General features: G+C 59.9%; 5 protein-coding genes across 5 annotated transcripts; 2 read left to right on the top strand and 3 right to left on the bottom strand.

The window, feature by feature from the left end:
* Positions 1 to 606: 606 nt before the first annotated feature.
* BESB_061760 (uncharacterized protein) lies at positions 607 to 5,889 on the top strand (the record flags this gene model as incomplete). The annotated part of the gene is made up of 3 exons (XM_029364590.1): positions 607 to 3,183; positions 3,429 to 4,554; positions 5,078 to 5,889. 3 exons carry the CDS (start codon positions 607 to 609, stop codon positions 5,887 to 5,889), a joined length of 4,515 nt encoding a protein of 1,504 aa, XP_029219298.1.
* A 1,658-nt stretch (positions 5,890 to 7,547) lies between these two features.
* Positions 7,548 to 8,979, top strand: BESB_061750 (uncharacterized protein; the record flags this gene model as incomplete). Its single annotated transcript, XM_029364589.1, has 4 exons — positions 7,548 to 7,712; positions 7,916 to 7,987; positions 8,256 to 8,399; positions 8,866 to 8,979. 4 exons carry the CDS (start codon positions 7,548 to 7,550, stop codon positions 8,977 to 8,979), a joined length of 495 nt encoding a protein of 164 aa, XP_029219297.1.
* A 1,670-nt stretch (positions 8,980 to 10,649) lies between these two features.
* Positions 10,650 to 15,132, bottom strand: BESB_061740 (uncharacterized protein; the record flags this gene model as incomplete). The annotated part of the gene is made up of 3 exons (XM_029364588.1): positions 10,650 to 11,181; positions 11,374 to 11,702; positions 12,295 to 15,132. 3 exons carry the CDS (start codon positions 15,130 to 15,132, stop codon positions 10,650 to 10,652), a joined length of 3,699 nt encoding a protein of 1,232 aa, XP_029219296.1.
* A 35-nt stretch (positions 15,133 to 15,167) lies between these two features.
* On the bottom strand, positions 15,168 to 16,326 carry BESB_061730 (uncharacterized protein; the record flags this gene model as incomplete). The annotated part of the gene is made up of 2 exons (XM_029364587.1): positions 15,168 to 15,811; positions 16,197 to 16,326. 2 exons carry the CDS (start codon positions 16,324 to 16,326, stop codon positions 15,168 to 15,170), a joined length of 774 nt encoding a protein of 257 aa, XP_029219295.1.
* A 4,718-nt stretch (positions 16,327 to 21,044) lies between these two features.
* On the bottom strand, positions 21,045 to 25,774 carry BESB_061720 (calcium-dependent protein kinase CDPK5; the record flags this gene model as incomplete). Its single annotated transcript, XM_029364586.1, has 8 exons — positions 21,045 to 21,182; positions 21,496 to 21,577; positions 21,864 to 22,461; positions 22,724 to 22,891; positions 23,286 to 23,560; positions 24,010 to 24,187; positions 24,557 to 24,788; positions 25,433 to 25,774. The coding sequence occupies 8 exons, from the start codon at positions 25,772 to 25,774 to the stop codon at positions 21,045 to 21,047; spliced, it is 2,013 nt and encodes a 670-aa protein (XP_029219294.1).
* Between the last annotated feature and the right edge of the window lie 310 nt (positions 25,775 to 26,084).

Here is a 26,084-nt window from a genome sequence, read left to right as displayed (position 1 = left end):
CCTTCAACGAGACATGCAGTACAAGCGACGCGGCTGTACAGCATCGAAGCAAACGCTTGCTGACTCAAAAAATCAGTCCGAGGCATTCACTTTTTCCAGGGAATTCCCTAAACCCAGTTGTGTTGAGCTGACAACATTCATAGACGCGGAGCCCCGAAAAACAAAACCAGCTGAGCGAAAAGACACGCACGCATGCAGACCCGAACGCCCGGTGCATGCGCTACGCAGGAACCTCGATTGCCTGTGAGTTTTTCACCTATCGTCGCGGTCACCCTTCTTTTTTCGGCATTTTTGCTTTCTCTCTGCTCTCATGACTCACTTAGCTGGCGACTGGACTCGAGAGCGAGGCGCCTCGCTGTGTTTGCTCGCCGCGGCGTGTCTCAGGGCTGCGACAGTGCCGCTGTGGGCGCCGCTGCCTGCATCGATCCTGTCTACGCAGTCCATCCTCAAATTTGTCTTCAGATGCACACACATGCAGTCTTTAGTCCACGTGGATGATGTCCTTTGGACGTGAGCAGATAGACATTGGGCACAGCTAGTCGATTGCAAGGCATAAACTCGCGCCTCAGGGCCCGCGCACCCGCATGCAACTCTGGAGCTGCTTCAATGGAGACTCGGTGCGAAGAGGCAGATGCGTTGCGGGATGACCTCAAAACTTTGGTCAGCGGAGCCGAGGAGGTGGATGGCAGCGACGACGCGGAGTCTGAGGACTACGTCGACGTCTGGGAACAGGAAGACCTGTCTTACGAAACGTTTCTCGAAAACTACCTGAGTGCGCGCAGGCCTGTGGTGATCCGCGGTGTATGTAAACCGTGGCCCGCCTTCCAAGAATGGACAGAGCGGCCTGACTCTGCTTCGGACGTGCTTGTTCCCGCAACTCTAGGCTCTGCACTCGCACCTGAACTCTCTTCTTCAGCTTCGTCCAGCGCGACGGCCTCTCCCCGCGTCTCTGCGTGCGCCACTCTGCATGACACGCTTCTCCGCCGCGCGCTCGAAAGGACTCGTCAGCTCCGAAGGAGACTCCGGCGAGGACGGCGAAGTCGCAGCAGCGCTTGTCAGCTGCCGAGAGACTCACGCGGGCCTCTCTCGCAGACCGAGGGGGTGGAATCACCGCTGCGCAGCGAATACGCCGTTTCGTGCGCGAGCGACGCAAAGGGGGAACGACAGCAGCCAGCGCGCCTTCATCCTCCCCCGCCGTCACTCTGCGCCTGCTGTCGCTGCTGCGACTTCTCCCCTCTGCCATCCTCAGCGGCAGTCTTCGGCCGCCCGCGCTTTAGCAGCCTGGCAAGCGCCTTTTTAGGCGAATGCCGAGCCGCGCGCGCCCCGCCTTCGCCAGCCAAAGAACGCGAAAGAAACACGACGCAGAAAGAGGCCCAAGAAGAAGGCGACGCATCGTGTGCCGGTCGCTGCATTCAACGCGAAGCTCCCCAGAACGCAGGCCCCGCCAGGCCCGCGAGCCCAGAAGCGCCTCCCAGGACGCGACGCGACGAAGCTGCGAAGGACGGAAACGACGAGATCGCGGAAAACGCGGCGCAGAAGGAGCGCGAGGAGGAAGAGGAAGCTAGGCGCGGGAGCGCGCTGTCCGTGCCCCTTGTGAACTGTCCATCTGAGACCGGGGAAACGACATGCAGCTGCGCATGCTTTCGGCCGCCGGCTGGAGCCCAACCGAGCGGCGGCGGCGCCGGGAGCGGCGGAGGCGGAGGCGCCAGAGCAGCGCAGGGCGGCAGGGAATGCAAAGACGACGACGAGGCGCGGGAAGCTGGGGCCTCGCCGCCGCCAGGTCTCTGCATGTCGGTTCCTTTCCGCGCCTTCTTGCACTACTGGCAAGCGAAGATGCAGGCCGAGAAGGACGCCGAGCACCAGGAGGCGCAGAACGCGGAGGAAGACGCAGCGGAAAAAACGTCCGCTGACGCCCCGTGCGGAGCGCACGGGCCCTGTCGAGGCGCCCAAGCCAGAGCGGGAGCGAGACGCCCCCTGCCCCCGTTTCCCCGCGCGGCGGAGGCCGCGCCGCCGCCGCAGAGTCACTCAGGCGATCGGCTGAGGTCTGCAGAGCCGCGCCGCGCTTCCCACCTCTTGCTGCCTTCGAGCGGGTGCCTCGTCGCGGAGTCTGTGCTGTCAGCAGAGGAGCGCGAGGCGGCCGCGGAGCTGCTGCGCGCGCCCGCGCCGTGGTACCTGAAGGACTGGCATTTTGTGACCGCGGAGCGCACGCAAACGAGAAGCGAACACGCGAAAGAAAGCTGCGCGGTGTCTCGCCGCTCCACGCGACGCCCCGTGCGAAGTGCTCCCCGCGAGGGCCTCAACGAGGCGCGCGCCGAGACGCAGAACGAGGCCTCTGCGAGTCGCGCTTTGCATCCGCAACAGCGCGAGAGACAGACAGAAGACGTTCACGGAGAAGGACGTGCGGAAGCCTTGCTGCGGCAGCGAGAGGCCCGTGAGGAAGCGAGCAGCGACGGAGAGAGCCGCGGACGCGCCGGAAGCGCCGCGCAGGCCTCGAGCGGCGTCGCGGAGTCAGGCGACGGTGAGGGCGCCGACGCCGAAGCGACATTGTATTTCTGCTCCAAGCACTACCGCGTGCCGGCGCATTTTCGGGATGACTGGTTGCTGAAGTGTCCCATCCGCGCAGGGGAGGATTACCGCTTTGCCTACCTGGGCGCGCGGGGGACGTACACCCCCTGGCACCGCGACGTTTTGGGAACCAGCAGCTGGTCAGCGAATCTCTGCGGCGTCAAGCGATGGGTTTTCGAGTCCACGAAGCGCGACTCGCGGCCGCAGCCTCCCTCCTCGCCGTCCTCTTCGCCCCCTTTTTCTGCCGCAGACTTGCGCGACGACGAAGGTCGCGCCCCGCGAGACGCAGAGCCGCCAGCGAGCCGAGACCCCAATGCGGAGGCCTGTCGCCAGCCGGTGCGCCCGCGCTGCCGCGCCTGTGGCGGCCGCCACGCGGCTCGCCAGAGAGTGTCTTCCTCTTCAAAGTCGCATCCGCCCCCTGCGCCGCTCGCTCTCGCCTCTGATTCACGGGCCTCTCCGCGATCTCCACTGCTCGGCTGTCCGCGGCCGCGCGCCGCGCTGCTTCAGTTCCCCGGCGAGTGCGTCTTCGTTCCTGCAGACCTCCGCCACCGAGTCTGCAACGTGACGGACTGCGTGGCTATAAACCACAACTGGTGCGACGCCGCGAACATCCTGCGGGTAAGAAGGAGAGGGAAGCCGCGGCCCAGACGCGTCCAATGAGGCACGCGAGTGAGTGTGGCAGCCGACCGAAGGCCTCGTTCAGCTTGCTGCGTTTTGTCCTCTCCTCGACGCCTCGCCGCACACATCCTCCCTCCACGCGCAGGCCGCGCGTGTGGAGGGCTGTGTGTAGGCATGAAGAGTGCGTTGCGCGCCGCTTTTCAGATTTCGGGTGTTCGGCGTGCCTTCTCTCTCTCGACCTGCAGGTCGCAGGCGCCCTGAAGGAGGATTTGGCCTCCGTGCGCGAGTTCTTGATCGAGGACTTCGGAGATGCGCGTCCGATCCTCCGCAGCCTCTCGCGTGGCGGCGCGCGCGGCCCGGCAGGGGGACGGGCAAGCGGCCCGCGCGAGGAAGGAGAGGCGCTCGCGTCGCTGTCTCAAACGGCGGCGGCTGCCTGTGCGCCGTTACTTCGCGCCTCATCCGCAGCTGCGCCAGCGTCTTTCCACGGTCGCTCGGACTCGCATGCGGCGCCGGCGTCTGGCCTGTCCTCGCCGAGCGACTCCGGGCCTCCTGACCGCCCCGTCGCCGCGCCGCTCTCCGCCGCGGAGCCGCCGCCCAGCTGTGCCTTCTGCGAGATCTGCGGAGGCGCACCGCTCGAAGTGTATCGGCGCGTAGGCGGGCGACACGAGCGAGAAGCGGCTACCAGCGACCCGCCCCTGGATCGCGTCCCTAAACTGAGGCCTTCCACGGCTGCCCCAGCAGGCGCGGAGGCCGGTCGCGGCGACGGGCCCCACGAAGCGAGCTGTCGTGTCGCTTCAGAGGATGGCGGACGGAGTCGCGGAGCGACACCTGCCGCGAGACTTTGCAGCTTGCAGGCAGAGGCCGCGACGCAGACTGAGCCAGCCTCTGAATGCTATCCGGCCTCCGCCTGCGTCTGCGCTCGCGTCCAAGGTCTGTGGCACGCGGGAGAGAGCAGAGAGCGCGCAGGAGGGGAGAAGACGCCCTTGGAAGGCGAGGAGCTCAGCAGGCGCGCGACGGGCGCGTACGCGGAGCTCGTGATGTGCGGCGAGAGGATTTTGTCGGCGAACTGCGGAGTCACCTTTTTCGACTTTTTCTTTTTTCTGCTCCGCGTCACACGCACCTTGCTGATTCCGAGGCTGAGCCGCCATGCACGCGCTGCACACATGCGGAGCGAGACACTAGAGACTGAGTCGAGTCCCTCGGAGCCGCGGAGGGACGGAGAGGCCAAAACAAAGTTCAGCCTGACGGCATGCGCCTTCGATGTGCTTGGTGCCCTCCGCGTCGCGCTCCTCCTTCGAGCCCTGTGCCGGGAAGGCTACGTAGCCCTCATCACGCGAGCGCAAGTTGAGCAGAGACTCCGCGGGGGAGCGGGTAAGACTTCTGCGACGGTGAAGTCAAGTGTGAGACTGCGCGCCGGCTCGCCACGCCGTCTTTCTTTGGGCTAGAGGTTTCCGCGTCACGACAGGGCTGGACGCGAAGAGAGACGGAAAAGCGTTTCTCATCAGCGCCATGAACAGCGCACAGAGCGGCGGAGGCGGCTCTTCACTCTGATCCGCACTTTCTACTAGAGAGCGCAAGCTGCGTTGCTGCAGCGAGGAATCCGCTGTGCCCGAACTTTAGAGAGGGCGCCCCGCAAGGAGATAAGGGTTATATGACATGGATTTGCGGACAGAAGAGAGAGATGCCGTCTACTCGTTTCGCTTCTGCAGCGGCTCTCTTCAGCTTCCCTAGAAGCCGCAGAAGGCACGCAAGCGAATCCGAAGTTCGTTTGCGCCACACACACGCTCGTGAGCAGCATGCCTCTCACCCAGTTCCCAGTCTACGCGCCGCAGCCTCTCTTCTCGTTATTTTGGACTGAGAAGCCCGGTCTGCTTATTTTGCGTGTGTATTGCAGGGGGAAACAGGGGGAACGCGTCCGGCAGACAAAGGGCTGACAGCTCAAAGACAGCTGCGGCGGAAGAGGCGAAGCCCCTCCCTGCGTGGCTCTGTGGAGAGGCCGAGAGTTTTTCCTTTTCCAGCGACACTGCGCGGGCGAACCTCGCCCTCATCCTCCGCGCGTCGCTTTCGCCCAGCGGGAGTGGGCTGGAATGCACCGACCCCGGCGCAGAAGAGAGCGTAGGCGCAGAGAAGGACGGCACAGGGGAGTGTCGGAGACAGAGGCTAGCCCTCGAGGAGTATCACGCGGCGCTGCAGGCGCTGCTGGAAGCTGTACTCGCTCTCGATGAAGCGCTGGGCGCAGCGCGGGGGAACTCTCTCCGCGAAGAGACTGTGGCTCGTCTCCGCAGACTGCTGCTCGCAGACACAGATGCAGCAGCGCTGTGCACGGAAGAGTCTGTCGAGTGCACAGTGCAAAAGGATGACTCAGAACGCGCTCGCGGTGAAGTGGCGAAGACAGAAAAGCGGAATGTCGATGGGACCTTCGGGTCCCCGAGAGCGCAGGCGGCCACGGCCGCCTGCGCAAGCCTCAGCGAACGCCGCTTTGACAGACGCGCGAACGGAGCAGCAGAGCCTCAGGCGCGCAAAGGTGTATGCGCGGAGCATGACCTGGCGCTGCGCAGTGCATGTGGGATGGAGTCGCTCCCGTCGCGTCAGTTGCCTAGCGGAGCGGCCGTCGATAGGTGCGAAGTCACTGAGTTGCTGTGGCGGCAAGCGTGCGACATAATGAAGTTCTCAGAACGCTGGGGAATCACGTCTTTGCAGCCGTGAACCAGCGAGCGCGGAACAATTTAGTGTCCATTCATTCAGATACTCCACCTCACTCGGGGCGGCCTGCGGTTTGACTAGTGGTCGCCACGGCCTGTGAGGTCGAGAAACAGGAGTAACAGGAAAACACCTTCGTAAGTGTTTCAAGCGCAGACTTCTCCACGCAGTGGGCTGCACATAGAACGAGTGGGGCAAGGCGAAACTGCCTCCGATGAGTCGCGGCCACGCGTTGTGAGCAAGTTCGTTTTGAGCACTTAGGCATCAATTGTTGTTGTCGAAACGCGTAGCCGGCAGCCCTTCACTGCGACTAAACTGGCAGCCTCGCAGGACAGGTACACACGACAGGCCTCTGCTCAGCTATGACTCGACTGTCAACTGAAGACACAGGTAGCCGTTCCCTCGTGAGCATCCCAGTACTCACCGAGTACTTCGCCGCTGATGTATGCGGGGTGAACTGCTCAGGGTGAACTTGAGATACCCGTCTAACCCAGTGCATCTTTTTGAGGAGCTTGGTCACTCCGCCTGTGACGACAGTGGCGACGCACCGATCAGTATTCAAGCCTGCAATTTCTCAGGTATAGCGGCCGTATTCGGCTTGAACTAGAGCCACGGTGCGCATCATTCGCGCTCGTTACACTCTGCGCCGACTCTTACGCGTGGTGCCAAGAAGAAAAGAGGAGCCCCGACAGAAGTCTCTGGGTCACATCGCCTGCTTTTCTTGCGAGACAAGGCAGCCAGATAAGCCCGTACAGCTAACGGACACTACTTACAGGCGTCGTGACCTGCCGTAAGGGCACTGCCTCCAGCAAAGATAAGCCCCCGTTCTGCTGCCGGCAAAAAAGTGGAATAGTAGACGCTCAGCGGAGCCAACGTGGAACGTTAGGAAAGCTGGCTGCCAGGTCGTCTGTCGCGCGCTCCCCCGGTTCGGGCTGACTCTTTCCAGTATCGTATCGCAGCCATGTTCTACGCACCCTCTGACCGTTGTACTCAGAGAAAAGGTAAGCTCGCCCGAGAATCACTCGGCTTGGACTTACCGGAAATACGTGTCAAGCGCGAATCTGCGTCGGTTTCCGGTATCAAGGGGGATAGCCAAACGTCGTAGACAAAGGCGCGCGGCAGCGGAAGTTTGAGACGTCATTTACGTCCGCTGCTTTTTTGCCGTCGAGCAAAGTTTCTAACTCGGCTCCGATGGAAGGCACACAATCCATAAATGATTGTAGACGGCTTTTTGGAGCAATCCACTCCGTTCCACTCTTGCGAGCCTTCCTTTTCGGTGAAGTCACGGCATTCGTGTTGTTGGTTATGTGTGCTGAGTCGACCGGTATATAGGGTACTGGCGACGTGAATTCTCACCTGAGACAGTCGCGTTGGGAACGGAGTTCGCTCGTGTCAATTCTCAACTACGTGCTATGTGTGCATGGCATTGGTTGTCTCCCATGGTAACTGCCTCCCTTACAGAGTGTCAGCTGGTCGAAATTTAGCGTATTCGCTGGAGGATTGTTTTGCGAGCTACTCTGGCAAGAGAATCCATTCGACATAGAGTTAGCGTCGCCTCCCGCTCGTTCTTCGTCTCTACAACCGTGGTCCTCCAGTCGATACCTCTGTATTGCTAAAAGTCGCGTGAAAGTGTTGTCGGCGAACGTCAGTTGTGCGACATCAGAATGGAGGCTGAACGCTTCTTCAGTCACAACTGCAGGGAGGAGCTACAGGGTCACGTAAGCTGCGCAAAGGTTTTTCTGGAGCAGCACGTTAAATTTGGCACACCCTACGCGCCTGGAAGCACAGATGGCGCTGATCCGTGTAAAACCGCGCGGTCCCTGTACATGGTAAGCCACACCTAGCGAGTATCCACTTTCACGTCGATACAAGGGACTGTGACCATTTGCGTCAGGCGTTTCGTGCCGTTAGCAGTGAAAGTCCAATTTCACTTCACCGGCGTACTCGATAGTGCAGTCTACGTCAGAGTTGCGCGGGTGTCGCAGCTGGCCACGCAACAGTGCTGCGCAGGTGTGTGTTGCCATCGTAACAGAAATGCATGCAACAGAGAAAGAAGGACGGCCTGGACGGGGATAAAGTTGCACTGAGCATGGCCCAGTTTTCAGTAAGCCGGCAGGTTTCGTCTGATTTCCGTCAAGCGGAGTTTCGGGGGATGGAACACCGGATCGTCAAGTGGTCATTGCCTCTGGAAGCCACTCACTGCATATTCGCGCTCTTCCAGGAGCACTGTTACCTGTGTCCTGTGTTTTGTCTATGTGGTGGATGCCAGTCGTAGAGCTAGCAGTCTTCTGTAATACCCTGCACCCAGATGTTCGGTTTCCGTATTGCAACCCCTATGATTCGCTTGCCCCCGCGTGTGTCTCTGTGCGCAGGGGCCACCGAAACCCTGTGAAATGGAGCTGTCTATGCACGGAAATTGCGTGGGGATCCAGCTGGAGCGCACGCAAAAGCTCGGCGAGAAGTACTGGACTCAGGGCGGTGAGGACAAGTGCTTGACAACCCGCGCCAACTATGAGGTGAGCGGCGACCTACTCGGGCAGTTCAGGGCTTAGCGGCAGCTCTTCCTCAGTGTATGATGAACCTGAGGTGATCTGGTATCTTGGATCAGCGAGTCGCGAGCAAGGAACAACTTGTTTCGGCGTGTTCACGCGATCATCATCTCAAAAGGTGCTGCATTAACCGACATTGTTTTCTTAGACTGGCTTTAAGCGGCGTTTCGCCCGTGCCTAAGTGATAGCTGTCCTGCAGCACCACTGCCTTTCGGCATCCAAACTTAGTCTCACCTAGTTAGGTGGCGGGGCCCGCCATAACTATTAGGAAACATCTCGACATTGCTTGACACGATTTCCCCCGGTTGCTTTATATTTTCTGGCTGGGTTGGCATACGAGGAGTCTTCCTGGTGCGGAGAACAACTGCACCACCTCGATTGCCTGGCTGAGGCGTGGCGCGTCGACATGTTGTTTCCTTGTGTCAATTTTCAGCAATGCATGTACCGCTCCATGCGTGGAGACACGGACTCCGGAAACGAGAGATGGGAGTCAGCTGAACTCGAAAGGAACATCGGCCACCTGCAAGTTCGGCTGCCCAACAAATAACCAGATATTTTTCACCTGAACGCTGCAAGATGTGAGCAAAAGGCAAGCAACCGTGCGAATCGACAAAATGTCGTTTATGTCTAGGAGATTGTGTGTCCGTATCCCCAGTGTGGTGGCGGTTCCATCGCAGAACGTGCGCGTATGTGTTGACCTGAGCGACTCAGCGATGGCTGATTTGTGAAAGACCCAAGCTCCCGTTCTCCGGGGCCATGTCTGAATTAACAAATCTCGTATTCTCGACAGACAATGATGCAACTGAGGCGGCCATAACAACTTCAGAGGGAGCTGCGCTTGAGGTACTCCACACCGGAGGTCAGGTGCCGTAGGTGCCGTATGGGAGGAACAAGACGCCAGCACCTTGTCATAGTAGTCTAGTCAGTCACGCAGCAGGTAGGCACGGCAGATTCTACACAGTCTGAGCCAGGCAGCGTGCGACTTATCGCAAAAGATGCGGATTCTTCATACGTGCTGACACTCCCATTGGCGCAATGCGCTGTCAACTCCTGCATGACTTGCCTCACCACTTCAGACTGAGGGCGTGTATGCTGCAAACTCGTGCTGGAATCTGCTAGAAAAGAGGGTCGAGATACGCTATCGTGTCTCGCAAAAGTGCTAGGCGCTGCGACGACAGCAACTCCTCAAACGTTTCCTGCCGTGACGATTGGGAGTGGAAAGCGTAGACACTCCTTCTTCAGTTCATCCGACGCTTTCATAATCCTCTGTCCTATCCCTACATAGTTGTTTCCCACATTTCTGCTGCATTCTACGAAAGACCCCTATCTCTCTAGCGTCGAACCACTCTTTGCGCAGCCTTGAAGCAACCCGACACTGCCGTGTGTCACCGGAGAACAAGAGAAGTTGCCTGATCGAGGAAGCAACGAACGATTCATGCCACGCACACCTCTCCTCAGTCTCCCCGCAAAGACCGTTACATCAAAAAACAGCCAAAAATGGACAGGCAACAGAATCACGGAGACGTGGACTCTGTACAGAAATCGTCAACGGCACAGCATGTAAAGCAGCCATCTGATGGAGAGAATGCCGGAACTGCACGGCGAGAAAAGAACTTACCGGAGCATATGCAAGCGGACACGGAAAAAAGGCACGCCTTTTTGAGCATACGCTACCTGACCAAAAACCCTTGGTAACGAAACGCGAAACCCGCGTGAAATGACAACCTGCGAAGTTAATCAAGCACGGTAGACAGTTGGAATGCCTCTCCGTGCGTCCCGGAGAGCGCCACGCGGGCCGCGGGCTCATGCTGCACACAAGCAGCCCACGCCACAGCCCGGGATACGTCTCGACAGCCAGAACTCGCCAAGATAAAGGAAAAAACAGGTGCAGCTGGTGGCACGAACTCGATATGGATTCACAGAGCTCTGAGAATTCAATGCTGGCCCGCAAGTCCTGTGGACGGCGTATAATTCCTAGATCACGCAGCACAACTACTGAATCACACCTAAGAGCCATCCGGAGGCATTAGTGATGCTCACAGCATAGTCCCCCGCGTATAGTCGTCCTTCACAGTTTGTGAACGGAAAAGACGAACGAAGAGTAACGCAGCCACAAGCGGCGTTACAAACAGACTCGCAAGCAGCATCAGCAGAAGGGCTGCTGCCGCGCCTGCTGTCCGCCACCAGAGCATTCGCAGATCCGTGCTACGCGCCGCCTCAAAGTTCTTCGCGAATTCGGTTTACGTTTGCGCACCCCAGACGTATCTCCCCCGTTCCTGAAAGTGGATTCTGCGCGTTGGGCGGAGCCCGGCAGTGGAAGCCGGCGGGTGCGTTGACCGCGACGAGGTGATTGGCGAGCTCTTGGAGGGACAGCTTTGTGTCTTCGTCCCAGGGAATGAAGCGGTTCTCCGGCGAGAGAAAGGACTGGATCTGAGCCTTGATTTCGCGCTCGACACCTTTCGTGATATTGGCTACCGTCACGTTGAACAGGCCAAGCACCGATTCGTTGACTTTGAGCGGAGAGACGTGAAAGTCCGTGACGTTGAACGCCGAAAAATACGTCGGCGGGGTGTCTGTACACCGCGCCTCCAGCTGCGCTGAAAACGTGATATTCTTTCCGCAGCAACTCGTTGTGTTGTCCCACAGCGTGTCGCACGTCGGCGCCTTCCACGCATCAGGCGTCATGCACTGACCGATCCGTAGAGACAAATTCAACTCCGATATGCGGCCGCCGATGTCGACAGTCAGCCTGCGGCGAATGCGGAACACAGCAGACGGCATCCAGTGACCATACAGTCGCCAAGCACGCACAGCGACAAATGCAAACGGGAAAAAATAGAGAGCACCTGCGTCCTTGCGCGTTCCGCGTCCTCGGCAGTTGCTCTCGCGTGCGGCGGCGCAGCCTTTTGGGCAGTCTGCGGTTTGCACAGCTCACACTCACCAGGTTTCGTCTTCACCGCCGGTAACCCAGCCTCCTTGTCGCAGCCGTGCAGGCCTCTCTTCAGCGTCTTCCCGGGCCCCGCAAAGCGCTGTCGGTTCCGCTTGCCGGTTGCTCAGCCGAATATACTCTATCTCAGTTGTGTTGACGCCCGTGATCCATCGCGCCGTGGCTTCGTAGTAAAAATTTCGAAAGTGGTACAGGATGTCGTGTCCGGCGCAAGGCTCTGGTGGGAGATCTGGCCCCGTCGCCGTGCAGTTTCCTACCGTCGCGGGAATGAGGGGCTTCACCCCTCGGGAGATGACTGGGTAGTACTTGCCCACTTTGTCGTTCTGAAAACAACACGCAAAAGAGAACGCGAAGCGAGGTGAGGGTGAAAATTCGCCAGCAATGGAGCCGCACTGTGAATCCACCTGCGGTAGCCACAGACTGTTACAAGAAATCCAAAAAACCGAACATTCAGAGGGCACAAGTACAAACCGTATATACAGCGGTACGTAGATATGGTGTGGATGATCTGACTGATGGCATTTTCACATGGAAGACAGAAACCAAGCCGCTGAGGACTGCGCAGCGTGGGCGCCTGCGTGGGCTCCCATTTTTTTCGCCCGCACCGATTTCACCTCCGGCGCAGACGCGTATTCATGCACTCACACACACGAGGCAAAGCAGACACGCTGAGGCAACGCACCTGCTGAAATGCCCCTCTACGGCGTGCATGTCGCCCAGCACAGCTGTGTCCCGGTGTCTCTTCGACTACGCTCGAGCGCGCAGACACATTCATATCCCTATAGTTGTATGTATAAATACATATATACAGGTATATATGCATCCAGGCGTCACCGCCATACATGGCTAGATATACACGGAAGAAAGCGACTCTCAAAGCATCCGTGAAAGTGTGACATATCGATGTCTGCTCACGATAATTTCGAGGTCGAGGATCCTGGGTTTCTCAATGGGCCACAGAAACAGCGCAGCCAAGAGAGCGACCACCGCCGTCAAGCGCGTGAGGACCTGCAAAGTGAGATACCGCCAATGAGTGGGTTTCCTTCTCTTCTCTGTCGACAGCCGGTTTTCATCCACCTGTGGCTTCCGCGAGCCACTCAGCGGATCTCTGACGAGCGCCAGCCGTCTTGTGTCGTCGGATGGAGTCCTCAGAAAAGGCGGAGCGAGCAGCGGCACAGTCCCCACCACCTCGTCAAGCGACTGGAAAAGAGACGCGCTTCCGTAGTCCCTCTCGTGCGCCTCATGAGGCAATGCGCAGTCACAGAGAGGCCGCTCAACTGGGGAATCAGCAGAGGCTCCTGAGCTGTCTTTCTTCTCTTCAGAGACGCGATCCTTGTCCTGGGAGAAAGCGGAGGGACTCTCTCCCAGAGCGGCGTTTTCAACGCCTCCCCTCCTGCTGGGTTTGGCCCCGTCGTCTCGTCTGCCGCGCGGCGCCTTGCGTGCACCATCGCTGCGTTCTCTCCTAAAAGACGTAGCCGAAACACTCTCCTCTGAAACGCTCGCCTCCAGCTGAGCTGTCTGCAGCCCCCCCTGTTGCGCGACGCATGCACCGCCGTCGCATTCGCTCGCAGACCGGACGTCCGCTGCACCGAGGCTCTGCGGGCCTTCGCCTTGTCGCCGCGCTGGAAAAAAACAAAGCAGCTCCTCGCCGCTGGCAGCAGCCGCCACGAAGGAAGAATGCGCCGACATGTCGCGCGGAAAAACGGCGGAGGTGGATGCAGAGAGGGAGCTGAAGAACCGCAGGTGCTCCGGCGCAGCCGCAGGCGTATGTACCCCCAGCAGCGGTGTCGAAAGCCGCGAGAGCTGCGACCGCTTTTCCCCGAATGAGGCGAGACCGCGCGCTTCGCACCTTTGTCCCTGCCTTCTTCGCCTGCACAGCCCTCCGCCGCGGAATGGGAGCAGTCGGCCTGTAGTCGCTGCGCCTTCCGCTTCCTCGCGCTCTGTCGGGGCGGCGGGGGGAGGCAGCGCGACGCAGACTGAGGGCGCAGAGGAGGAATAGGAGGCACGGGGGCCTGCGTTGACGTGGGACACGACCGCGGAGTCTCCCCCCGCCCTCAGCGAAAACATCTGAGCATGCTGCGCCTCCACTTCAGGATGCCGGCCACCTCCTCGCGGCGTTCGCGCGGCGGGCTCCGCTGCGGCGAGGAGCTTTTCGACGCGTGCGCGGGAGGGCAGGAGCTGATGCAGCTGGCAGGCCGCGGCGCCGAAGACCATGGAGGCCCAGAATCCGGATCGCGGCGCAAACGCGTCTGCGAGTGAGTTCAACAGAGCCGAGAGGCCCGCGGGAAGGAGACAGGAGGCGGCTGGAGGCGCAGACAAGAGGCTCGCGGCCGCGGGCGACGGCGCAGAGACAGAGGGAATGCTGGCCGCGAGGACGTGGACGGCGTTGAACGTGAAGTACGCAGTCAGGAGCCCAATTGCGAAGACGTCTGCCATCGCCCAGTCGGTCAGCAGGTGAACGACCGCGAGGAGAGAGGAGATGCAGCTTTTCAAAAACAGAGGCAGCGACTGGGATCGGCAGCACAGCCGCAAGAGCGGCGAGCGCCGCGTCCCTCGGCTTCTTCGGGATGCCGGTCCTCGCGCCGCCCGCATCTCCAGGTCTCCCTCTGCGCCGCCGGCGAGAGTTGCGTCCGTGTTGGGTCCGACGAGGAGCCGCAAGAGAAGCAGAAGGAACATCGCCAGGGCCGCGGCGAGGAGGTGAACAAACGCGCAGACGAGAGGGAAGAAGACGAGGACGACCATCGCCGGGAGAGCAACGCCCAGACACCAGGATTCCTCAACGAGCTGCGCGAACGACAGCACCTTGCTATCGAGGCCGATTTCCTTTTCTTCGCCGACGGAGACCGACACATGCAGCAGCGGCAGATCCCACGCGAGCCGGGCGCTGACGCCAGCAATTAACGTGAAAAAAAGCAGGAAGAACGACCGAAAAAAGCATTCGCCGACGCCGAGCTTCGCCGGCTCGCAGCTGGGGCGGCAGGAAGGCCGCGCAGAACCGCAGCCCACCGACAGGCGCGTGGTGGGGCGCGAACATGCGAGACACGCTGGAGACGCGTCTCCTAACTCTACGGAAGTCGCGTCGTCACTCGCCCAGAATCCGCCGGCATGCAGCGACGTCGCGGCCTGCTGCCGACGAGCGACGCCCACCGGCGCGGCGGAAACTGGAGCAGAGAACGGCCGATAGCGCCTGTGGCTGCAGCACCCCGACGGCGCTCCGGAGACCGTCGGTTGAAGCGCCGAGACAGGCGTCCCCTCTGTCTCCCCCTCGCTCTTGCGGTCGTCTCCTAGCTCGCCCGCGGGAACGGCTCCCACTCGGCACGCCTCCTCGGCTCGCTCTGGCGCCTTCGCTGGCGGCCCGCGGCGGTCGCCGAAAGTCTCCCCAGCTCGCGCCGCGGCCGCCACTGGAACTGTCGGCGCCGGCGGGCGATACCCCGACGCCCGGGCAGTCCAGGGAGCCTGCAGCGGTCGCGGCGGAAGACGAGAGGCCAACGACGACGGCGACTGAGGAGGAGGCGGCAGAGACGCCGTTGGCACGGGTGACGCGCTGCGGCTCGCTGTGTCTCGCGGGAATGCCGTGAAGACAAAGTAGAGGGACTCAGTCGCGAAGATCGAGAGGAGGCAGTAGGCGAGGAAGGAGAAGGCGGAGGGCAGCGGCGTGGCCCGGAGGAGCGCAAAGTGCAGGAAGACGACCATGAAAATGACGACGTAGACGTCAACCAGCTGGTACTTGGATATGAAGCGCAGACACCCCATAATGTGAAACCACAGTGCGCGTCGACGCGGGACACTCAGTCCCCCCCCCCCAGACACCAGCCGCGCCGCTCCCGCGCCTCCGCCTCTCCCCTCCTCTCCGCCTCGCTCTGCGACGAAAAAGAAGTCGGACGCAGGGAGAAAAACGCGTCCTCAGGGGGGCAGCCGAGGGACATGTCCGCACAGGAGCTTGCGCGGGAGAGACCTTCGCTCTCCACGCCCCTGCTGCATGCGCGACTCGGTGCAGCGCAGCGGGGCGGAGAGGCCGTCGTGTGCACGCCGTCCTGCGTCGCCTGCGTCGCGCGTGCCTCGCGCTCTCCGCCCCACAGGCGCCTGGTGTCTCCTGTCGCTGCTGCCGAGGCCGCCCGCAAGCGTCTGCGTCGCCTAAGAACTTCTTCGTCTCCGCCCGCGTCCAGTTCCTCCTCGCAGTCGCGCGGGTGACCAGCGACCGTGCTCACCTTCTCTGCCTCCGCGGGTTCGCCTGCCTCCTTCTGCAGCGAGGGCGGCGCGAAGACGACCGCCAGGCAGAAGAGGAGGAGCTTGAGGCAGGGCACGAAGAGAGAGAACGTGAAGATCAGTGCGACTGGGAGAATTTCCCTGTCCGCCCACAAGTTCTGCAGCGTCTCAGGCATCGTCATGCGCTGGTCTACAATGCCTGACCCCGGAATGGCGAAGCTCCCCGCTGCACACCGCGCATGAGAAAGCGCGAAAGAAAGCAAAGATAACGCGCTTGCACAAACTAGCGCAACAGTCTGCAGGGGGCGGATGGCGAGGCTCCACGCATGCAGTCCAGCGGCCACGCGCAGGCGCGAGAGACGCCCGCCGCGACAGCGCCAGCCGATAAACCCACCGTACATGCACGTATACAGATGCAGATACAGATGTATATACAGACGTAGATATACGTATGTATGTAGATAAGTAGATGAATAGAGAGATATATGCAGATGTAGATAGACATAGATAGATATGGATATACAGATGTGTATGGATGCGTGCTTGTAAACGCGTGAGTCCCGTCAGTTTTTTACGGAAACGGAAAGCGCCTGTTGCTTTCCAGCGCTCACCTTTGATATCCACTATGGGGTATAGGATGCCGTGGAAGAAGAAGAGGTAGGAGAGGAGGAAGAGCGACACGACGAGCGGGCGGAGGATGCGCCCGAGAAGGATGAATCTGGGAGACGCCTGCGCCTCCATGTTGCGAAAAAGCGTGAGACCTGTGCGCGGCTGCCGCGGAGGAAGCTGGAAAAGCAGAACTCAGGCAATAAGAGGAGGAAGCAGGACAACGCGAAAGCGTCGAAGGCCGGGCAGCGGGCCGCCTCGCAGCGATTGCAGCTGCTGGCTTTCGCCCTTTCACCTTCGTCTCGGCGGGAGGCGCCGCAGCGTGTTGGAGGACGAAAAAGAGTCCGCAAAAAAAAGGCGGGGCGATGGAGGCATCCATCGTCTGCGAGGGCATGCGAGTGCCGAGGGTCTGCCAGCCACCGAGAACTCAGCGTCCGCGTTTTTGGCTCACGCCGCGCATCTGTCGGGAGATTTGGAGAGGGGCTCCGGGCAACTAGAGTCTGCAAAACGGATGCCTTCGACGCAAGTCAGCGCATCCCAGCGGCCTAGGGTCGGGGAGAAGCAAGAGGAAGACTGCAGGACGCAGAAGGGAGCGAGCGACAAGAAGAAAGACAGAAACCTCCCTGCGACGACACCGGAGCTGAATGCGTGAGAAGTTGGTCTGTGTGAAAGCCAAATGCTTCACGGGCGAGGAGAGAAGCTCAGGCGGAGATGCGCAGCTGCAGCCCGAAAGGGGTGGGCGCGGGGCGTGGACGGCAGCCGTCAGCATCGATTTCGAACCCCAGAGAGAAACGAGGTGCCGCCAGTCAAGATGCAGGTAGCTCAGAGGGGAGGAATCGCGGAGATCGAGGAAACAAGGAGTTAAACCGCCTAGCGGCTCTGTCGCAAGAGATGAGATCACTCCCAGCCAGCCGCGCGCATCTCCAAGCGGGTGCTCGAAATTCCTTCAGTCGAAGAGCCAAGTGCCGCTGGAAAAAAATTCTCTTGGATGGAGGAGGCGACCGAGTGGCGAGCAGGGCTGAGGGAGTCTGTTTTTTAGACTCCCCGAGCGCTCCCACGGCAGCCACGCAGCGGAAAGAGAAAATGCCGATCTAGAAGGTTTCAGCCCAAAGCAGAAGGCAGGAAGGCCTGCGAAGAGCAAGGACGAGGACGAAGAGTGTCAAAAACGGGGGCGTTTAGTTGGGAAAAGAATCCCAAAAGGCTTGCGGTGGGGCGGCAACCGACGAGACAGCTCCGCGTCACTACTGCAGTCAGGCGGGAGGGAAGTCACGCTGCCACGTTTCGAATCGTTTCGCAGATGCCCGCTATGAGTCGGTATCTACAAGCCGGCGCGTTGGCATGGAACTAGACGCGGCGACCGGCAAGCTACGTGATGGAACCTCGGCGGAAAAATCGCGCGTTTGCCGTAGCTGGCGCGCCGACGGTTCAAGGGGAGCGGCGACACGAACACACCGCATGAGAAGTGGCTGAAAACTGGAGTCTGTATGAAGTGAATGCGAGACGTCTCTCTGTGGATCGCTGGACACAACGGCGAAAACAGATTCGAAACCATGTGCCTCAACGGGCCGTCTCGCTGGCAGAGCGTCGAGTGCGAATGAGCATCGCCGCGGGAGACGCGGACACGAAACTCTGCGGTGGCGTGCAAATCGCTCCGCATCGAAAGTTATGCACCAGAAAGGAGTTCCCCAGTGATAGGAAACCACGGAGGAAGGCACGAGATGTCTGTCCGTGCCGGGGGACACGGCGTTTTATGTCTGGCTTCGCCTCAACCAGCCGAAACTCGCGAATCGCGGTTTTCCGCGCCACGCCCGCCGCGATTTTTCCCGTCTCCCAGCCCGTCTCGCGAGGTGTGCGGCAAACAGGAACTAGAGTCACGGTTCACGCACTGAGACAGCTGGCGCGGTTTAGACGGCTCATCATGTGTCTGAGGGCAGAAAACTGGGGAATGAGCAATCCCCAAACTCAGTACGGAAGTGCGAAAGCTACTTTCTAGTGTCTGTGGTTCGATATGAGAGGCGCGGAAGCTTCCAGATCGGTATCACGTTCATGTGAACACAAGGTGCCCGGTTGTCGCGACCATGTTTGGATGTCCTGCACTCATGTGATCTTATTGTTGAGATGAAACACCCAGCTGAAACTACAGGCTTGCGCTGTTTTGAATGGATGCGTCAACTGAGCCGTGGAATGCGGCGCAGCCTCTCTCACTGAAGTGAGAAAACCCAGACGTGAGTTGTGGCGCTGAGCAACCGGTCGCTGCTCAGGGGGAGCGGGCAGGCGTTCATCTAATGTCGGTTTGCGCAGGACCGCCTCGCATAGAACAACAATCAGTGGCATTTTCACGACAGTTATCGCGGAAAGCCGGGGTCGCGGTAAGCTTGCTCGTCTCATTCGTTCTCACTTTCTGCATGTTGTGCATGTCCGCTGTCAACTGGCTACCAAAGGGGGGTACGTACGTATTCTGTGGAGTGGGCTACTCTGCTTGGAAACTCCCCAGCCCCTGTCTTTGGTGGATCGCGCGCACAGCAGCGGCAGATTTGCCGCAGTGTTGCAGACACTTTCGAGGCTCTGGCTGTCTCTCCCCTCCTGCGTAGGCGCCGTCGCGCCATGAGTCAGACGTGCGTCGTGTCTGTAGACACGCCAGAATTGAAGACAACGGAGGACGCAATAACGAAGGAGTCGGTGAAGTCAGCAGCATTAGACAGTGACTCTGCTGAAGAACACGAACGGAAATGGAAGGAGGCACTGAAGACCGCGCGCACATGTACGCAAGCGTATCAGGCGCAACGAAAAGGCTTCCGGATTCAGGTCTTTTCTATCTTGTCGGGTCGAGGGACACTCTGGAAAACAAAGCAATGAATAACGAATGCGAGTAGTATGAAGTTTGTTCACGAGCCGACAAAACAGCGGTGTTGACTTTTCAACTTTCGGAGGGAAGAGGCTTCGCCTGAACTCCGAAATTTCGGGCTGTCAGGATCAACACCTTCCGCCTGCTTCCTTGCCGCCGTTTCCGCGAGACAACAAGCGCAGCGGAAACTTACTGAAAGAGTGCGCATCACTCTCTTTGGTCCCTGCCTTGGCGCAAGCACCGAAGATCGTCATGCCGTGTGTGTAGGCGCATCGTCGCATGCAGCAGTTGCGTTGCATGCCCGCATTCCCAGTAGTTCTTGCCGAGCAAGAACAACCACCCACGCCTATCTACGGACACACATTCTTTTGCGCGTGTAGGGTCCTCACACGCATTCCCTTTCCCCTTGTCCAACTGCGGTCTCCATCTCCGCTACGGACGACTCGTGCGAACCACAAGGCCACGCATTTCTGAGACGACACACTAGCACGAGCAACACGTTCCAGCCAGAAATTCCGGGAGAACGACGAAGATCAGTTCGCATTGTTTCAGGGGTTATGACCACTGTTTACTTCCTGTCTCCGATTCGCTTAAACGGGGCACACGTCCTGCAGTGCTGATCGCCTGCCTCTCTGGGGAAGTCCCTCCCAGAGAAACCCTGCGACGCGACCAATACACTGTTCACTGTTATGACTTTACCATTACCGGGATGAAGCAACTACGAAAACCCAGCCCCGAAAGCTGTCCGCTTGTTGTTCCACTAAAAAACGCCCGAAGCCCAAGCACGCAAGATGAAAAAGGGCAACACCCCGAGCCACTATCCTTGACTCTTTGGTGAGATCCTCGAAGCCGGGGCAGGCACCGAGCCCTGCTTCACCTGCGAAGTTTTTGGAGCCTCGCACTTCCACAGACGACGATCCACGCCGCTGCGCCGCAGCCATGCCAGCACATACAGAAGCCCGGTCGCAACCAAGCAACGAACTGAAATACGAAATTACACACGCTTCTTCTGCCTGCTATGCTGGCTGGGCTTTGGGGAACCTGCTCACACCTGAGCAGCCTTATCTTTCACGAATCAAAATATAAAACATCATTGCGGTGGTATGCGCCTCGAGAGTAAAAAACGGCTTCTCCTTCGTCGAGTTTGGCACATCTTCCTGTTTAGCTGCCCCCTGAACTGAAATATGCGGGCCTGGTGAGCAGGTAGGGAAAGACCGTTGAACACTTTTCAGTCGAAACGGAACCTTCCGGAAAATGATGCATCCTCTACGGATCGCCGAGGCGGCCTGGGTGAGGAGGGCGGTACAGAAACCTGCACGGTAAATCGGCTTTTTCGCTGACAACTACGAGCCATTGACCTGCCACGAAAGCATGCATGCGGACTCGCCTGCCAACCTGGGAGGGATCACATTACCCACGCAGCGGCCGACGCATGCGCGGATCCACACGTCCCTCTCGACGCGCAGATTCCGCTCGCCTGGATTGTTTCGATGGATCCGCAGCACCGCCCCGCCGGTCGCCTAACCGTTCGCTCGCTACTTCCGCCATCTCCCATCTCCTCTGTTTCAATTCCTCATGGCATGAACTCGTCGCGCCTGGTGTGCGATTACACGACGCAGGCGACACTCCGCACGGAAAAAAAGCAAAGCACCAGTCTTGTTCATTGTATCCTGGCTGCACGCAGGCCAGAACATTATTCCATTCTTGCCACACACACACACACGAAATCCCTCGGCGAAGAAAGAAAGGAGTCAACAAGAGCTGCGATGATCCAGTACGGGCTACGAATCAATCGATAGCGCAGATACAGCACCTCGCCACAGCTCCCAGTCTCGTCACCAGCCAAGACGCTGCCCCCAGCGGAATGACACCTTTCGGGGGAAAGCTTTTTGAAATGGTCTCAGCTCGTCTGCAAATCGCATACTAGATAATGGATGACAGGCAACGCAGTGAAGCCGACGTGAGTTGCGTACGAAAAACTCTGCCGCGTCATGCAGGCAGAGACGGCTCAATTCTCGTATCGGCGATACAGCAGGGCGCGCGCGCGCGCAAGCGGCGACGCAGTCTCAGAGGCCTTTCTTTGCCTCCCCCGCATCATTCGCATGAACTCATCGAAGTCGATGCATCCGTCGTTGTTGGAATCGCCCTGAAAGAAAAACCACAACAAACAGCTTCTGGTGTCACCCCCGCTCTCAACAGGCCACTTTGCCGTCAGCCGCTCATTTGAGCCAAGACGTGTACCCCACCACGAGAGACGCCCCGAACCACACAGAACGAGCTTCAAAGAACTTAACAGGCATCGAGAGAGCCTCTATCCACACACCAAGTCAGGTCACGCCACCGGCCGCATAGCGCAACTCTCGTCAGTGCGCCTGGAACGAAGGTTGCGCGTTCAGTACTAACTGCCACTCTTCTCCTCTCTCTGCCCCGTAGTCCATTCGGTATCGTTGCTGTCTCACCTCTTTTAGCATTTCTGCCACGACTTCTTTGCTGAAAGCCTCCTGGACGCAGCGCGTCTCGAGGACTTTTTGAAGCTCGTCCCTGCGAAGACACCATCAATCACCGCCGCACGCAAGGATGCTGAGGAGGCTCGCGCAGACAGAAAAGAGTCTCACCCCCCTCCTAGGCTTTGCACGGGCGCAGGCACCGCACAGCGCCTGTCCCGGTCCGAGGCGAGAGCGCCCTCTTCTGCTCTCTCCGCTCCATTCATCCTTCCCCCTGCTCGCTTGACGAGCTTCACCCGGCTTGGGGTCTATGTGTGTGTGTCATCCTGTGGCGAGTTCGATCGAGCCTGCAGCCGAATCGCCTAAGCGGCTGGAAAGCTTACACAGTGATTTTTCCATCTCCGTCAAGGTCAAAGACCTTGAAGGCGGCCTGGCAAGCAGACTCTTGCTCGTATATCTTATGGTCGATGGAGGCGGCGATGAACTCGGTGTAGTCGATCGTGCCGTTTCCGTCCGTGTCCATTTCCTTCAGAATGTCGTTCATCTCGTCCCCAGCCACGCAGCACTGCTTGAGGCCCTGCTGAATCTCCGCGACGGTCAGGACGCCGTCCGCGTTGGTGTCGAGTGCCGCGAACGCGTCATGCAGCATGCCGATGTCGGCGTCGTTCAGCTGGTAGGCGACGCACGTGATTGCCATCTTCTTCAGCTTATGCAGGCGCTGGAAGGCCTTGAAGCGCTCAATCAGGTCGCCTCCCAGGCGCGCAGGAATCGGGCGCTCGGGTCGACCCGCGCCGGCGGTGTAGCACTGAATCCACGGATGCCTCAGAGCCTCCGCCGCCGTGATGCGCTTACCCGGCACGTAGGTGAGGCAGCGCTTCACGAGGTCCTTGGCGTGGTCAGACACTCGGCGCCAGTGCCGCGGATCGAAGCTGTACTCGCCCACCTGCACTTTCTTCAGGATCTCTTGATTGTCTTTCCCGTCTGCAGACAGACCGCGCAGCAGCAGCAGCACGGCGGGCGCTCAGGGTTCGCACACTTCCCAGAGTCGAGTGCTCATCCGCCGACACTTCTGTCGGCGGATGAGCGGCCCGGGGCTCGTCGCCTCATCGCCTTGAGGGCTATGGCCAAGCCCCCGCGGAACAGCCGGAAGCCGTGCGCATGCCGGTGGATGTTCGATCGACTCCAGACCGCGCAACCAACGCGTGGGGCGTTGGAAGCTAGGAGAGCGGAGGAGCGCACTTACGGAAGGGCGGGTAGCCGCAAAGCAGGATGTACAGAATCACGCCCGCGCTCCACATGTCGCACTCGCTTCCGTATTTCCCGAAGAGAACTTCCGGTGCGACGTAGTAAGGCGTGCCGACGACGCTGCTGAACTTGTGGCTCTTTCCGCAGCGCGCTGCGAAACCCCAATCTGAACGCACGGCCGCCGACAGAGAAAGACAGCGAATGCGATGAAAAGCAAGAAAAATGGCCCACAAGTCAGGCAGACCTCCACAGCCACCCCGCCACGGCCTTCCTGAGGCAGGGTTCCGGGTTATGCAGATGACGCTCCAGAAAAAAGGCGCGGGAACTCTAAACCCTAGATACGCACCGAGAAGTCACGTAAGGGGCTAAGCAGTATTCTGTGTATCCGCTTGTGCGAACGGCCCCTAACGTCGTTGCGCGAAATCAGAAACCCAGAAAGCTTGTCAAAGAGACTTATTCGCCGACGTGAAACCGAGGGCGTGAGCCCCTCTCCATCAGACGCACGACGCTGCAGGCGTCGCTCTTGGCGGAGCAAGAAGGAAACGCCGCCGGTTGCTCACCGATTACTTTGAGGGCCGAAAGCGGGGAGCTGTCTGCGTAGAGGAGATTTTCTGGCTTCAGGTCTCTGTGGATGACATTCTGCGAGTGACAGTAGGAGGCCGCAGAAAAAACCTGCTTCATGAGCGAGGCCGCATAGCGCTCAGAAAAATGCCCAGACTTCATAATTCTCTCAAACAGCTCTCCGCCGGTGCACAACTCCATGACCAAATACAGGTTCTTCGAGTCCTCGTACACCTCGAGCAGCTTGATGATGTTCGGATGGTCCAGGCGCTTCCTGTGAAGCGCCAATCAAACGAAGGCGTCCGCGGCAAAGTGAGAGTTCAAACGCAGTTGAGAAGCCGCCCTGCGCTGCTGCGCCCAGCATGTCGTCGATCCACGCAGAAGCAAACAACGTGCAGGCGTCATTCGTCACTCGTGCGCGGTCGCATGCGTGCAAGAAGCGCAGACACAGGAAACTGTGCGAACAAAGATGAACTCCTGAGCATGCGCCGGCAGCTCCCAGTCCCCCCCCGGCACCACCATCTGCCAGCCTGTGCGAAGCGGCTTCACGGAGCAGCAACGCGTTTATAGCTGAGACGGTCGACTGGAACAGATACACAGTTAGTGCAGACAAAAGAGTAAATATGTGGAGTCGCCAGCACGTGCCTGAATGCGTCTGTCTGCAGGTCGGCTAGGGCGCGCCTTGGCCGAGAGGGTGGAGCAGCGCGGGAGTTGTTGGCTTACATGATGAGAATCTCCCGTTTCAGCCGCGTCACATTGTCGATGCGAGGCTTGTAGACGACCTTGATCGCGCGCATAATCCCTGTTTTGATGTCTTTCGCCTTTACCACAGAGCCATACGAGCCCTTCCCTAAATTCGTGCCGTTCGGCGTGTCGTAGATGTCTGTGATTTGTCGCCCGTCTGGTCGCACGTAGACAGAAACAAAAGATCACAGCACGCGCCTTACTGAGACGAAGGAGGAAGGAAGTGCGGGACGAGGCGCGCCACTAGCGACTCTCGCGCTTGGGAAAAAGGCGCTACCTGGTGCCTTGGCACAACACACTTTCGCCGGGAGCGCCTATCTGGGCTCAGACGACCACGACGCGATCTGCACACTGTAGTGCCGCCTTGTTTTCCCGCAAGCATTCCCTCCGCCCACGCCTCTGTTGCGACCAGGTGGCAGGTCACGACCCTTCCTCCAGAATGCAATCCCGTCTTCCCGCTAGCCACTTTTTCCATTCCGTGCAAGCTGGCTCTCTCGCTGTGTCTCGAGCTGTCTCTTCTGTGTACCTTGGAGAAGCACTTCGTGAACGATCTTGGACCTGTCGAAGACAGGCTTGTCGGGCCTCGGCGAGACGGGGCGGCCGTCCCCCGCCTGAGAACCTGAGGCGCCCTCCCCGCCCGAGCGGCTGTTGCACTGCGTCTCGACTTCCCAGCGAGATGCCTCCGACGCGTTCACGAAGCTCTCGCTTCGAATAATCAGTCCGCGCACTGGCTCGCGCCGGTTTTGCTGAGACTTCTCCTGCAGCACACAGCGAAGACGCGACTTCCGTGCATGCAGTGAGCTGCAGACGCGTCGCCGGCGTTCATTTGAAAGTGAGACGCCGAGAGTGTGCCAAGACATACAGCTCGCACTGAGACACCTTCGCGGGGGACACACCGCTAAAGCCCTGTCAAGTCCCCCCTAAGGTCACGCACCCGCCGCCACACGCCGCGCCGCTGGCGTCCGGCGGCCGACGACGAGCTCTGCCGCGCATCACGCAGTCGACAGCCCTAGCGGTAACAGCCGTAAGGGGCGAGTCACCTCCGACTGGGGTTAGAGTTCAGCGCCGACACGCGCGCGCGCGCGTGTCCAACGCCTGCCCCCGAGCTTCTCCGGCGCCTCCATTTCGAGTGCAGTTCCTCAATCTTTTCGTCCCCCTGGCGTTGTTCGTCGCGGGCTGGGGATTCCGACTGGCTACGCACATCTGGCCTCTCTGTGCTTAACGTCAACGCGCGCAGTGACGTCTTCACTAGCTGCCCCTCAGCCGCGCTCCTCTGGCGCGTGCGTCGCTGCAGGCGCGATCTCTCCAGCGTGCGTTCTTTGTTTCCACTGTCCCAGTCTTCTCGCTGGAGCGGCGACTTGGGGACGTCTCCCTCATTCTTGCCTCCACTCGGAGCGCTTACCTTGCCTTCGTTGGCACATTTGGTGCAGAGGGAGAAGAAGTGCGGTTTGCTGGACGAGTCGCAGCAGTCGTCGCCCTTGCAGCCGTAGTCGACGTCGACGTCGTCGAAGCCGCGCTTGCCGTCGCCGCGGCATCCGGCGCCGTCGGCGTCTCTCGCCTTCTCCCGAGCGTCTCCGTTGTGCGCAAACACATCGCGCACCGCCGGAACGGCAGCCGCGGCCTTCTCGCTCAGCACCGCCTCGCTGTCGGCGCACACTGGTCGGCGGCCGCAGGCGACCGCCTCGATCGGGAGCGTGGGCGCCGGGGAGAGGCAGTTCGCCTTTGGCGCGGTGAGGTGCATCATTGTGGCGACGATCGCGATACAGAGGGGGTGTGTGAGAGACAAGCCCACTGGACGACGCGACTCTCCTCGTCGGCGTCCTCTTTGGTAAAACCCAGCGTGGAGTCCAGCTGATTCGCGCGCAAAACGGAAAATCCAAGAACCCTCCTCCCCGTCTCGTTGAGTCGAGCAACCGATTCAAAGCCAAGCGCGCCGCCCTCGACTGCGCGTCAGTCCTCCTCCAGAGTCACCGGTGCAGGCGGAGGGGGGGGTCGGCACGGAAGAGGACGTTGACGCAGTGTCGGACTGGGCGCAGACGCGAAGGCTGACAACC

This window comes from Besnoitia besnoiti, chromosome V, assembly GCF_002563875.1.
Source record: "Besnoitia besnoiti strain Bb-Ger1 chromosome V, whole genome shotgun sequence".
In the NCBI taxonomy this organism is placed as follows: Eukaryota; Apicomplexa; class Conoidasida; order Eucoccidiorida; family Sarcocystidae; genus Besnoitia; species Besnoitia besnoiti.
Note: the sequence above shows the minus strand (reverse complement) of the source record. Positions and strands in the feature narration are given on the sequence as shown.